Source organism: Ambystoma mexicanum, chromosome 1p, assembly GCF_040938575.1.
Source record: "Ambystoma mexicanum isolate Mex_15411 chromosome 1p, UKY_AmexF1_1, whole genome shotgun sequence".
NCBI classification, from domain to species: Eukaryota; Metazoa; Chordata; class Amphibia; order Caudata; family Ambystomatidae; genus Ambystoma; species Ambystoma mexicanum.
Window position 1 is genome coordinate 896,858,945 of NC_090921.1, and position 13,845 is coordinate 896,872,789.

The 13,845-nt window shown below is 41.1% G+C and overlaps 1 protein-coding gene across 1 annotated transcript in view; it reads right to left on the reverse strand.

Annotated features, from left to right (window-relative positions):
- Window positions 1-5,707: 5,707 nt before the first annotated feature.
- The window catches only part of CDH8 (cadherin 8), a 1,279,274-nt gene continuing 1,271,136 nt past the window's right edge, over window positions 5,708-13,845 (reverse strand). The window contains exon 12 of the mRNA XM_069652973.1: window positions 5,708-7,783. Within this exon, the coding sequence (XP_069509074.1) occupies window positions 7,293-7,783 (491 nt within the window). The 3' untranslated portion in view covers window positions 5,708-7,292. The remainder of the gene's footprint in view (window positions 7,784-13,845) is intronic.

Consider the following 13,845-nt stretch of genomic DNA (forward strand, 5'->3'; position numbering starts at 1 on the left):
CCAATAGTACACTGCCACTCACTACAGTTCTCAGTCTCTCCCATACTGTGCATTTTAACTTGAGGATCTTGGGCCCTCCCACGCTTCACTGCCACCCACTAAGTTTCCTGGGCTCTTTGACAGGGCTCTTCCACCCCACCCCCCCTTACAATCCATTGGCTCTGTCACATGGTGCAAGTACTCTTTAAAATGCTCTAACTCTCTCACAGGGTTCAACTACTCTTTAAAGTTCTTCGGCTCCCCTATATATCGTAGCTATACACTAAAGTGCAACTCTCCCAAAGAGTGTTGCCTTTGACTAAAGTAGTCAGACTCTCACCATACAACTGCTACTCTCACATGTGGAGAGTCTTCAAAGAGGTCATTCCCCCCTCCCTGACTGCCTCCTTCTTTCCCCTTCACAGCAACACATGATGGAAATGTGGTACAGTCACATGTGCCTATCCATATTAGACACAACTAATAAGTAGTACAGCTCCCCCATTCCATGGGCAGCATTCACTGCAAGCAATAGATACCTGCAAGCCTGATAACCTGGTCCCCAGGATTCTGCAAAGAAACAAGCACTGCTACTGGCCGCCTTTACCCAAATGCTTGTTGTGGCAGCACCGGAAAAATGGACCACAACTTGCCACCATTGCCAGTGCCTCTGACGAACTATTGGGAAAGCTGGGTTGGTAAAGGTCCTTGATCCAGCTTGGCATGCCTAAGGGTGCTGTGCTGAACCCTGGCCCTGTCAGCAAGCAAAACCTGCAACCTCATCACTGCTGCAGAGGGTAGTGGTATCAGCTGAATCACTAGTGGCTCTGAGGAAATTGGACTACTCATTTGCCCAGTTAATTACTTTCTACAACTTGTGAATGTGGTTTCAAATGGCTGTTACATAAATTGTGCAGCCCCTGCCCTTGCTTCTCTTCCCTGCCTCACCTTCTTCGCACATCCCTCCAGACTTCACCCTTCTCTACCTTGATAGTCCCTTCAGATGGTATATGAAAAATCTCCCACACCTAATACCATGTGGGTTGTGTGAGGGCGCACAGGTCTTCTTCACTCCAACTCTCCACGTGTTGCCTGTTCTGCAATGACAGGTGCAGAGAAAGGCTCTTCCTCAACCACTTCATCATCTCCACTACTACCTTCTGTCCCTCAGGTAGGCCCCTACTTGCTGTGTCACCACCACCGGCTTATCCTCCCATTGCGGTTTGTCCCGATGGCTGTCCCATTCCTTTGTTTGGTCACCCTGTTGGGAATTTACCACTTCATCCTCAGCAATGTCCCAGACCCGACAGGAGCAAGCCCACCATAGTGCTAGTCCAGGCTGTTTGTTGCACGTGCCCCATCTCCCATATGTGGAAAATGTCCTCCCACCCCCTGCATGCCCTCGTTTCCCTGCATGCCCCTTTGTTCCCCTGCATAACCCTGTACTCCCCTGCCTGTCCCCTTGCTCCTTCAAAGGCCCTGTAGCCATAAGGGTGTCTGTAAGTGTCCCTGTCTTCTCTGTCTCCATCTGAGCCTTGACCAGTTGCCATGCTGCCCATGCTTATGTGATTGGACCCTCCTCCAATGGCCCTCCACCTGCCTCCTATGCCTGCATAGAGAATGTCCTCTACTACTCCTCTGCTCCCACCTTATTCCCTCCCAACAGCCATCTCGACATATAGAGCCTGGAGAATCCAAAAACAAACCCAAAAAACATCAAAACCTTTAGCCAAAAACACCCCTAGAAAAGGTCCACTCAACAGTAAATACCAATGCACAATATTGAACTTTAACAAACCAGAACAACAGCAAGTAGGGAACCGAGAACACAACAATAAATATGCACGAGGATGCAGTGAAATAGTAAACAGTGAAATGGCATCCTTCGGAGCCAAGCAAAACAGGCAACGATGCAGGAAGTGAGTAGGCCCTTACATGGAGCCCCAATACTCTTTTAGAAGATTCTAAGACTCTGAATGGCTGAACAAGTTAGCTTGAATTTTCTTTGCGATATTCTAGGACTATGAATAAACCGAATGAATAAGCCATAGATTTGACCAGAGAACCAGTGCTATCGATTGGACAACAATTACTGTGAGGGTCCCGGAAATCCTCTGCAAGTTCATTCTGGGATTTAACAATCCAAAATATTGCCAGACAATATAGTACAAATAATGCTAAACATGATGAATGGTAAGTGAGTCTTTTGTTTTAACATTTGCCCAGGCTTAGTCAAATTTGTGAATATGGGCCCGGATTCCAGGCACCATCAGGACTGTTACCACCTTGCTTTACTTTGTGCCTTAAAGACTGGCTATGCCCTTGGTCAGTACTTTACGCAAAGTCATTTTAACAGATCTTTAAGTGATTATTGTCATTTTCTTTTTCCATTTTTCCTTAATCTGTTTTCTTTTTTTTTTCTATATGTCATGGATGAGTGCTCAACAGGCAACTCATAGCCAGGCTGCATAGTTGACAATGTTTGCTAGTAAGCAGAACATGCAGTGGGTTTGAATCAATGGGGCCTCTGAGTGGGGTTCACAACACAAAATCTCATTGTATCAGTCTTTTTTTTCAGATTTGTTGTTTTCTGCCCTTCCCTGGTTCCTCAACATCTCTTACAGAAAGGACAAGCCAGTCTTGCGGTGTATAAGTGTGCCAGTAATTAGTTCTTGGCCTAGTGTAGATTATATTTATTTTCTATGCTCATAAGAATGTAATTAAGATCCTACTTGCTTCGTGAAATTGCTGGGAATACCAACGCCCCTTATGTCCAGGGCCAACTCTATATGTGTTCCCTGTCAGTCATTTAAGACTGTTTTTGACATTGGCTTTCTCAGACATAACCCCCTTCTTTTGGCTGTCACAGAATTCCTTCACCTTTAACTTTTGGCATCCTGCTCTGCTCTCTTCCATGGGATCTTCCTGCTCTATCTTATGGCATCCCAATTCCTCCTTTCTAGCTTTCATTCCCTTTGATCCTTTCTCGGTTGTTCTCATCCCTCCTAGTAGCTCAATTGAGTGCTTGGCTCCCACTCCACTAATCACAGCTTTTGATCTTGTTGCCTATTCCCCTGGCTCACCCTTGTGTACCTCAATGCTCAATTCATCCTGTCCTACCTCTGCTTGTCTCTCTCTGTGCATCCTCCAAGGCTCAGCTGAACCCCGTCCCCCAGCATCCTGCTTGGTACTTTGTCATATACCAATCACATAGTACACATTCCCAGTATACTTAATTGCCCATAGTGTTTCTTAAGTTTGTATTACAATGTGCTGTTCACTTGTGGGTGTGGGAAATTAGGGGTATTTGGTGACTATTTAGTATTTAGTATTTTTGTTTTTACTGAGGACAGTTATTTTACAGAGTCTTGCCTGGGAATTTATTTTGGTATAACCACACTCTTGTTGTTTCTGAGCTTACACTTCTGAATACCCATTCTTGAGGAGGATTGAATTCCCTCAGCCGTTCTACCAACACAGAGGCACAGGATGTACACTGTTCACTCTATATCTGTTTTAACCTTATGTTTAAAACACCAATGAGCTTAGTTGTGGTACATGTTGGGGCATAGCAAATAGAAGTCTTTGCTATCCCGTTTATCCCTCCTGACCAGTATCAAACCTCTTTGCAATGGGTTTACAGACAAGAGGATGCATATTTTTATTTGCATTATCATTTGTGGTTTTTTATTGAGGGAACAACGTGTTTTGATCCAAAATGCCAGCAGTATAATCAACACTGTACAGGGAGATCCTAAATCAGGTGACTTTATTTAGAGATAATTGTATTGAGAAACTGTCAGGTGGAGGTTTGGAAATACATAATTGAAAGACCAGGGACTGAACAAGACACACGGCAGACAGTAGCCTAAAGGGATTGAATACTGAATATGTATAGAATCCTATAGACAGTAAAGCTGCTGGGGATGGAGTGGTCAGGAAGGGGAGTAATGTGATGGAAAGTCATTTAAGGCTAGGCAGGTAGAGCTTCAGTGCAGATTTCAAGGAGGGGGTGGTAGTGGACTGTTTGACATTGGTTGGGGGCAAGGAGGCAATAAGACTGAAAGTGAGAAGATGCAAAGACTGGCTGATGAGCAAATAACTAAAGGAGGGTGTTAAAGCAAAGGTTAGATAGAGGAGAGTAGCAACAGATAGCACTGGTCCATTTTTGGGGGACATGAATTAATTAGAATACAAGGCAAAGCTACTTAAAGAGGGACTGATTCCTTCTAGAGAGACATCTATCACGGATGTGGTTTTGGAAAGTGGGAGAAGAGTGGAGACAATGGCAGACGGTTTGTGTTGTAAAGATGAACGCAGGGAGAAACAGTAAATGTGGATGCCAAGGAGGAGGCTAGTGTAGTAGTCAAGGTGCTTGAATAGCAAAGTACCATGAAAAGGCAGATGTTCCTGATGTCAAACATGTTAAACCTGGATTCAGTAATGGTAACAGCAATGATGTGGTGAAGGTTCAAATAGCTATCAAACAATGATTCCAAGTGTGCATGCATTCAAGTAGGGGGAGAGCAGTTACAGGGAGTAAGATATGTGAGGCAAGGATAAGGGGCATTGGGGCGTTGGAGGACAATGTATATATATGACTTTCCCCTCAAAGAGATTTAGACATCTGGTGGCAAATTCATAAAAGATCACAACTGCAAAATGGGAACAAAAAGAAGATCCTTATTTCATCCACATACTAATAATAGGAGAACCCAAGATGGCCAGCATTGAAGGTGTAGAGGGTGAAGTTTAAGAAGCTAAGGACAGACCCATGGAAGAGGCAGAATGAGAAGGAGGTCAAATAAGAGGTGGTGTGTTTCACAAGCCGGGAAGGAATTATGAGAATGGCACACAGGGAAGAGAGATACCCTGGATATCAAGTTCAGCAAGGGTTCAAAGTAAAGTGATGTTGTCCATTGTATGAAAAACAGTAGAATGGTCTAGAAAGATTAAGATACTGGAAATTGTATGAGGATGAAGAGAGGTCAGTCATCTGAAGACAGGGTGTGAGCTGTTGCAGTAGAAAAACAGCTAGAACATCCAGACTAGACATAGTCAGGGAGGCCATTAGTATCAAGGTAGGTGGGGGACAGAAAGGGGTGGAATTTTCACTAGGGCTGCATATGGTTATCCTCAACTGCTGAGTAGCTGGTGAATGCCAAGATTGAAGAGAGGACCAGGGTTGAGGTGAGTAGGTGGGATATTGGTGCTTAAAGATGAGAGAAGAGCAGATAACACATGCTCCTCATTAATTAACAAGGCAGCTTTTGGGGTTGTTACAAGACAACTGATAAAGAGCCCCCCAGGAAGATGTCCATGATGTGCTGCCAGAGCTTGAAAAACAGACCTACACTGTGAGTGTCCAGAAACTTAAGATGAATGAAATTCTGCTTCAACTCGAAAATATCCATTTGCACCAAGCAAATAGCAGCTGCTGGCTTTGGAAATGTGGTGTAAGATAGATACATAACATCCACAATAGCAAACTTTGTTCATGGATTGAACAATAATGGGAGGTGAGCATTCAATCTAGCTGAACAAGAATTGTGCATTTGACTGCATTACCATTTCAGATCTCTCAATGCAAATATATTGTTCTGTATCATTTCAACAGCTGCAAGCACAATGCAATCTGCATTGAATGTAAGGGCAACCTGGATGTGTTGCTAGACATAATGGTTGAGCACTTTATATTATCAATGAAAAGAGACCAAACACAAATATATTTATAAAAATATATTTCACAAAGTAGGAAACAGTACAGGAGTTTCTTTGAATACAAGACATGTAGTAAATAAGGAAACAATAATATAGCATCAGAGCAAAGTAGAAAATTAATATGATCGGCATGTAATGTTTAAGTTTATTATACAATATCTATTCCTAAATGTCAAGTAATTATTACAAATTGGATATGATTGAAGCTTCTCGAGCTGTTTTTGAGTGCAAGAGTCCCTATATGTAAACATGAACATGTACAATTGAAATGATAGTAACCTAGTCAGTGGCTTTATGTACATACTGGTGCCTGCACTAAATTAGAAGAGAGCTATGCATGATTGTTTTTTATTTTGTTTTGTTTACTTGTCTGTGTAATGTTTGCATTTCTAAAAGTCTAAAGTTTAAATATTCACATGAACCTGTTAACTTCCAACTATTTGTGCTTGTAATAAAACATCTCATATTTCTTGTAGATAATGACTTAAATATATATATAGCGATATATAGAAAATCACATGTCTTTTTGGAAAAGAATCCAATCCAGCTAGTCTTCTTTTTAAAACCAACTACTGTCAGGATACAGATTGACATTCGATATATAAATTGAATAAAATAAACAATGCATTATTTATTACATCACCTGCAATGGTATTAGATTCCATGTAAAAATGCACATGTATTAAATATTTATCATATATGTAGAAAAAATAAATCTAAATGGATTATTACTGAATGCGCTTAAACATTGTTATATTCTTTCAATTTGTGATCATGAACTGCAATAAATAAGCCAATAGAATATTATATTAAAAAAAGATGGGCAAATAAATAAACATCGTGCAAAGGGTTCATCATACATCCTTTTTCCCCATTCATTTCAAAGTGCTGTTTCAGAAGACGAAATGAAGAAATGAAGAACACTAGTATTTTTCTAGTAGAAAATAGGCCTGTTTCTGTCTAAAACGTGTAATTGTCAGGGAAGATGTGCATGTTGGTGTGATCCTCGATTCTGCCACTGATACGGCGATAAAACGTGAATATGTTAAGGCTCAACAACATTTAAGATTGTGATTTACTTTGTGGACATGTGGTTGTCAAATTGTATATTTACAATGCATGGTCACAGCACAGAAGACACCAGCGGGGCTTTACATTACAATTTATGTCCATCATTGTGAAAAAGACCAGCTATTGCTTTAAAATCATGTGTTGAGTTCTTGGCTGGGAAAACATGAACGCTACAAATTGACAAGAAAATGTTCTGGAGGAAATCCATTGAGGTCCATTTTCTAGGAGATCAGTTTTTTCTACTTTCTTCTCTCTGGTATCAAATTGTCATCTTCTTCCTGGTCATAGTGAATACTGAATATCCAAAGACTTCTAGACACTTGACAAACTTTACTTCACATTCCACAAGACTTACCTCCTAACATATACTTTTTTGGTTCAACATTACAATGTTGTTGATCTGTAGATGACTGGTGCTAAATTTGCTTCTAAAACAAATGGCCACATGAGCCGAAACTAACAATAGTGACCCCAGAAAGTTAAGCAAGTAAGTCAAATGGTAAAAAGTCTGTTATTCACTGTCAAGTTTCTTTGTCACTTTCCCCAACTGAGTAAAGTTCTCCAAGTCTTTTGAAGCGGGGACCCCATTCACTGAGGTAGTCAAAATTCTGATCTGAGTCTGATGTGGAAGACTCTAAGGAGCTTAGTGAACCGGCCACCGAACCTCTTCCTTCATAGCCATAAATCTGAATGGAGTCGTATGGGGGAGCGGTGGGATCATTGTCTGCCTCATGTAGCCTAACATTAATAAATTCATCAACATCCACGCCATTTGGGGCAGAATGGCCATGACGCGGCATAAATTGCAGATCTGGTTTGATATCCTTCCTTGGAAGAAATCCATTAATGCCATCTGGATTTTGCAACGTTGCAATGTCAAAAGCTTCGGTGTCTTCTTCCCCTCCTCCTTCGTCGTCATAACGGATGATGTTCTCCCTCACATCCTCATCATCCTTGATGATCAGTGGCTCATTTTTATGTCTTCTGAGTGTTACAAACAGCACCACGATAACTAAAAAAAAAAAAAAAAAAAAACAACAGTAAGAGTGTGCAATGACAATTATCGTGTGCCTCCCAAAATTCAGGCACATTTTTATGTTTTCAGGTATATTTTTATAAACGATAAAAGTACATATATTTCTTTAAGAAGCCACAACATCTCCAGGTTGGAAATAAAGAACTGCAAGAAGGGGGGTGGAGGGGTGGTGCTAGATAGTAATCTGCCTTTTAAATTAATGCACCCTGTCTCTGGAACAAATTACCAGCACATTCCCTCCCATTCTACATTTCAGGAAGAACTTGAAGTTCCTACTCTTAAAAAAAAAAAAAAATCTTGCCAATCTCTGATCGCTCTGTATTACCCATCTCCCCACCCTGGTCTCCTACCCATCTAAGTACCTCGGCCAGCCCTACATCCTACTTGTAACCCTTGACTATGTAGAGCAATCTGTTTCTTGCTAGTTAGGTTTGTGTTGAATAAATCCCAAACATGCATATACACATTAAGACCAAACTGAGAAAAGAAACATTTCAGTGGAAAATTCATCATTTACCTATTTGGCCTAATATGAAAACAGTGAATAGGTCATTGCTATTCATACAGGGGGATTTGCCATTATTATGATATTGTGGTTTAAGAGATAAAAGGTTGCTTCTACACGAGCAGTATCAACGCATTAGCATTGCAAAACAATCAAACATATTGATGCGATAATGATAGCAAAACAAGGAGAGATGGTTCAGTGTTCTTGGCATGGTTATTGCAAGTCTTTGACTTCAATTAAATCAGAATGCAGCTCTCCATGGCTGACTCATTTTTGTTCTCTCAGCAAGATAATATCCCTCCCACTGTTTCTTGGTAAACGAAGGGATTGACTTTAAGTTCCTGCTGTTCACTTAGAAAGCACTAAACATCATAGGTCTGGTCTCACTTTGATATCTCTTGTCAAGGTATATCGCTGTCCACTCACTTTCTGAACTGTAAATGGCTAATGCAAGCTATTTGCCGCATGCCAGCAACATTAGAACACATTTTGCCTTTCTGCTGTTAACGATTAAGCAGCATTACATCATATATATATATATATATATATATATATATATATATATATATATATATATATATATATATATATATATGTATAATAATACAAATACATTAGGCAACTTGATACAGCATATATATTTATTGATCTCTGTGGCACCACATAGAGGTATGCCCATCACCACAGCCCATTCATTCTACACTCCACATCCAGTTTAAAATCTCATTACAAAGTGCAGAGAAATGCAAGGACATTTTATCTTCACACATAGAAGACAGCAGAAGAATGCAGCCCTGGGACAACACTGCATGTCTGGGGTTGGGTTTTTAGAAAGATGCCAAGGAGTGGGTGCAAAGGAGTACAGGGAGTCGGGGGTGCTGTGGGCATGGAGAGATTCAAGTAGTTTGAAAGAGGGATGGGCGCGCATAATACCGTTCTTAAACATTAGCTGTGAAACTGTGGCTAAACAAGGGTTTTCTATTTAGCATTATATATATATATATATATATATATATATATATATATATATATATATATATATATATATATATATATATATATATATATATATATATATATATATATATGAAAAAACATTGTTAACGGCACGGTTTGGTTACAAGTAAATTCACCAGTTAGTGGAAAGCTAAGCAACCATGATGCACTGCTAAGACTAACACCCAGCACATCAAAGATGACATCAAAAATGTCATTGATGACATCACTGATGACATCACATACCTAGGCCACTTGTTTTTGTTCACTGACATAGCTAGGCCAGGTGGTTTTGTTCACTGACAGTCAGAATATTAATATACAAATGTTGCTATATGTATAGATGTTAACCGTGTCATATTTTCTTAAAGTACTTTCCTTAGGGTTTGGTCTTAGGTCATGGTGCACATACATGGGGCAATAAGCAGGCCTCAAACACACAATTAATTTGTATACATGAAGATACACTTTAATGTTATTAACATTTTCTGATGATGCTGTTTCTTTCTTCCTTAATATAGTTTCCCTGTATGTGCCTCTGATTTGTATGGATTGTGGGTCTTCCTATATATTGTTTGTACTAGCACAAGTGTGTAGTAAGTCTTGAATTGTTGGCTTGTTATTACATGTTTAACATTACTAAAAACTCTGATGAGGTAGCATTCATTATTGTACTATTCAAAATTACAAGGATATAAATGGCGTACTTCTATGCTGCATGCTGCAGCCGTTGCCTATGTTTATGTATGATTAGGTTCCTGTATTAACAACAACACTCCAATACAATGTTGTTGTGATGAGTACATTCTTTAACAGATTAAGAAGTTCATGATAGGTCTCCCGATCACTCCTGACATCTTGATACCAACATTACAAACACAACCTCTTGTAGGGACTTTTCATCAAAATTAATTTCACTTGTGATGTCATCAGTGATGTCATCAATGGCATTTGTGATGTGATCCTTGATGTTCTGGCTGATAGTCTTAGCAGTGCACGGTGGTGGCATGGGTTATTGGGTTATGGTTGCTTAGCTTACCATAACTGGCGTATTTCTTTGGTTTTTCGATTTTACTTTTATCAATAACCTACCTTTAACAATGTTTTTTCATTGAATTTCATAGGTTTTTATTAGTGCAACTTAACCATAACATCCCTTTAACACGTTTTTCCATGAATTTCGTAGGTTTTTATTAGTGCAACCTAACCATAACGTCCCTTTAACAGAGCATGCTATTTTTCTACAACTTACCAATATCATACTTACCCGAATAAAGCAACATGTTTGTCCAATTTACAAAGTTTCCACCTTATAGCATAATTGTTAACACTTCTATACACTTTCTGCAACTATTTCCACTGTTTTTGCATCCGTTGATGTCCGCAAGTGTCTGACATCATCGCAGACCTTCCAGAGAGTGCCACGTGGCCATGCACTGGCACACGGCATGATAACGTGTGCGCAAATGCGTTTGCACTTCGTAATCAGGTCCGTGCTTCGAGGACAGTTCAGAACTGCATTTTCTACTTTCAAAAATGTGCCCTTCCACAGATCCTACTGCTATTCTTATTCATTATCCCTTAACAATCTGGTACAGAGAATATACTTGTAAGAATATTAGCAAAACTGATACTTATCTTAAAAAGGGCATCAGCTATTGCCATCCCTCCTCCCCAAGAGTCACCACCAGCTGGAGGACCTACACAACACAATAAGCGCAAAGACAATGAAGAAGACCAAGAAGGTTATGTAGAGGAAATGCCTACCTCTAGCACAAAGAGAGAATCATGGGTGTGGCGGTTCTTTACCACTGTTGCGAATGTACCAAAGGCTAAAGCTACCAAAGTGAAATGCACTGTACTCAGTCGCGGACTACCTGAACAGCAATTTTACGGCACCACCTCCATGCGCCACCAATCCAATCACTGCAATGCTCTCAGACAGCCTGTTCCTTTCTTAGCAAGTAGGCTGTCTTCCTCCACCTCATCTTCCTCAACCAGTACTGTAACCACACAGCCTACTTCTGAAAGACCCAAAATCCCACAAGCTACCTTGCAAGTAATAAAAGAGGCTGTTGATACATATCTTTCAAAGACAGCAGTACTCTGTATGTAGTGCAACACATCCACTCTGCAGGGGGGAGGAATTTCAAATTGAGAAACACTGCCCACTACCTTAGATGTAACACATGTGCAACATCTTCCCCTGTCCACCTGCCCCTCTGTATTAGTGATTGGTGCCTCTTCCCTGGTTTCCCTGCCTACCTTACGTTCTAACTGCTCTTGCAAAAAAAACAACAACAAAAACAACAGAAAAAAGGTTCCTTTAGGATCCAACTTTCACAGTTAAAAAATAAAACTAAAAAAGAAATCTTATAGACTCCATCTGCTTTACATTACTCAGTAAAGTACATAGGGCCTCATTACAAGGTTGGAGGTAACCATAGCGCTATTAGCGCCATGGCTGCCTCCAAACTCGTTCCGACTCCGCCCTGGTGAATGGAGCAATTACAGTTCCATTCGAAGGTTGGCGGGACCGGTAATTCCCCATTTACAAGGGCCCTTCCACATTCCCATTTGAGCCCCCATAGTGCTCAATGGGAATGGGGAAGGCGCTAATAACGGTACCGCAAATTGCGGTACCGTTATTAGTTCTAGAGTCCCTTTGCAGGTCCCGTCCTTAATGCCTGAAAAAAACAGGCGTTACGGAAGGACCCGCAAAGAGAACACGTAGTAGGGTAGTAAGGGATTACCGGCACTGGTGCCCTTACCGGTGCCGGTAATCCCTTACCGCCCACCTCGTAATGAGGCCCATAGACTCAATAAGATTTTCCAAAATTTCGATTAACATTTTGTGAAATAATGTGGCGTTCACCCCCTGTTCCATGCACTAGAACAGGGGATAATGGTCCGCCAGACCAGGTTATCAGCCCAAGCAAAGCGAGATGGATAACAAGGGCTCCGGACCATTATCACCCATTCCAGCCCCAGCAATGGGTGAAGAAGGCCATTAGCACCACGGGTTGCCAAAGCGGTAACCCAGGGTGCTTAAAAAAAGGATTTTACTTGCTACACGTGTTGCAGAAGGCGAAAAGAGAACCCTGTGACCATATTACCACAAGCAGTTTTTTTTTCTTTCAAACCTGTATGTTATGTATGTTATTTGGCATTTATATAGTGCTCTATATATCATTGGTATGACCTCAAAGTGCTGGTAGGTTGAACACCTTTCAGGACTGTGGTCCAGGTCAGTTGAGAGAGTAAGGTGGCATATGGTGCATGTCAGCACTGATTATGTGTGCAGCTGAAGCGACTGTACATTGGTAGCAGCATCCTAGCATTAGGTGTGGTAGTATTTGATATCAGTAGAATGTGTGCAGTGCAGTCAGGGCGATGGTCAGCAGGACTGGGTGTTGGCGGCATTGGGTCTGTTAAGGACGCGTATGTGTGCAGCTAGGCCGAATTCAAGGGGTATAGCTGTGTTTTTATCAGAGAGTTGAGGTCTTCATGAGGTAATGTTTGTATGTGAACAGCTAGGCCGAATTGATTGAGGGGTATAGCTGTATTCTATTTGTGTGTTTGTGTAGAGAAGAGGGTGAGCGTAACGATAGGAGTGGTGAGTGTATGGGAGGAGGGTTCGATCTAGCGTGCTCGCAGTTCCGGAATTTAGGTCTGCGATTGCTGCGTTCAGAGTGAACTTATTTGTAATTTATTAGCCATCTTCAGTGGTGTTATTGCTCAGGATTTCTGAATATTTGTCATCAGGTAGCAAGGTTTCAGCAGTCTTAGATGATCAAATTGGGCTTCACGGAAAAAGCCAGGTTTTTATAACTTTGTGAAGGGCCATGTAGTTGAGGGTGTGTCGGATCCTGGCCGAGTTGGAGGTTGGAATCGCTAGAAAGAGAGCAGTGCTTGATCTGAGGGTGTGTAATAGGAGGTAGGGTTTTTTCTTTACTTGTAGGTAAATTGGGCCAGTCTTGTGCACTGCTCAGTGGGTAATGCATAGAGTCTTGAAGGTGGCCCTTTGTCCGACTGAGAGCCAGTGGAGGGTTAGAAGAGCGGGAGAGATGTGGTCTCTGTGTCCCAGGGCAATGAGGAGTCTGGCGGCAGCGTTTTGGGCTCTTTGTAGTTTGTTGAGTTGGTATGTCGGTGCTCCGAGGTATAAGGAGTTGCCATAGGCAGTGTTGACATGATAATAGACATGGAGAGTTAAGTGTGGTCATATAAAAGGAGAGACAGCTTTCACATGTATTCATAAAGACATATTTTGAAGCGAAAACAGATAAAAACATCAATACATTGTCTGCATTATCATGATTGACAGAGGTTCCACTATGATTGGCTTGATGCGTTTCGAGGACAATCCTCTCCTTCAGAAGCCTTTGTAGATCTGTTGGTGAGCATCATGTACATATTGGTAAAGAAAAATCAGATCAAGAGGTGATGTTAGACATGGCTCCAATAGGCTCGTCAATGAATTATTGTGATGTCACATATCTAGTGTCCCTTTCTAGTCTAAAGGGATACATGCATT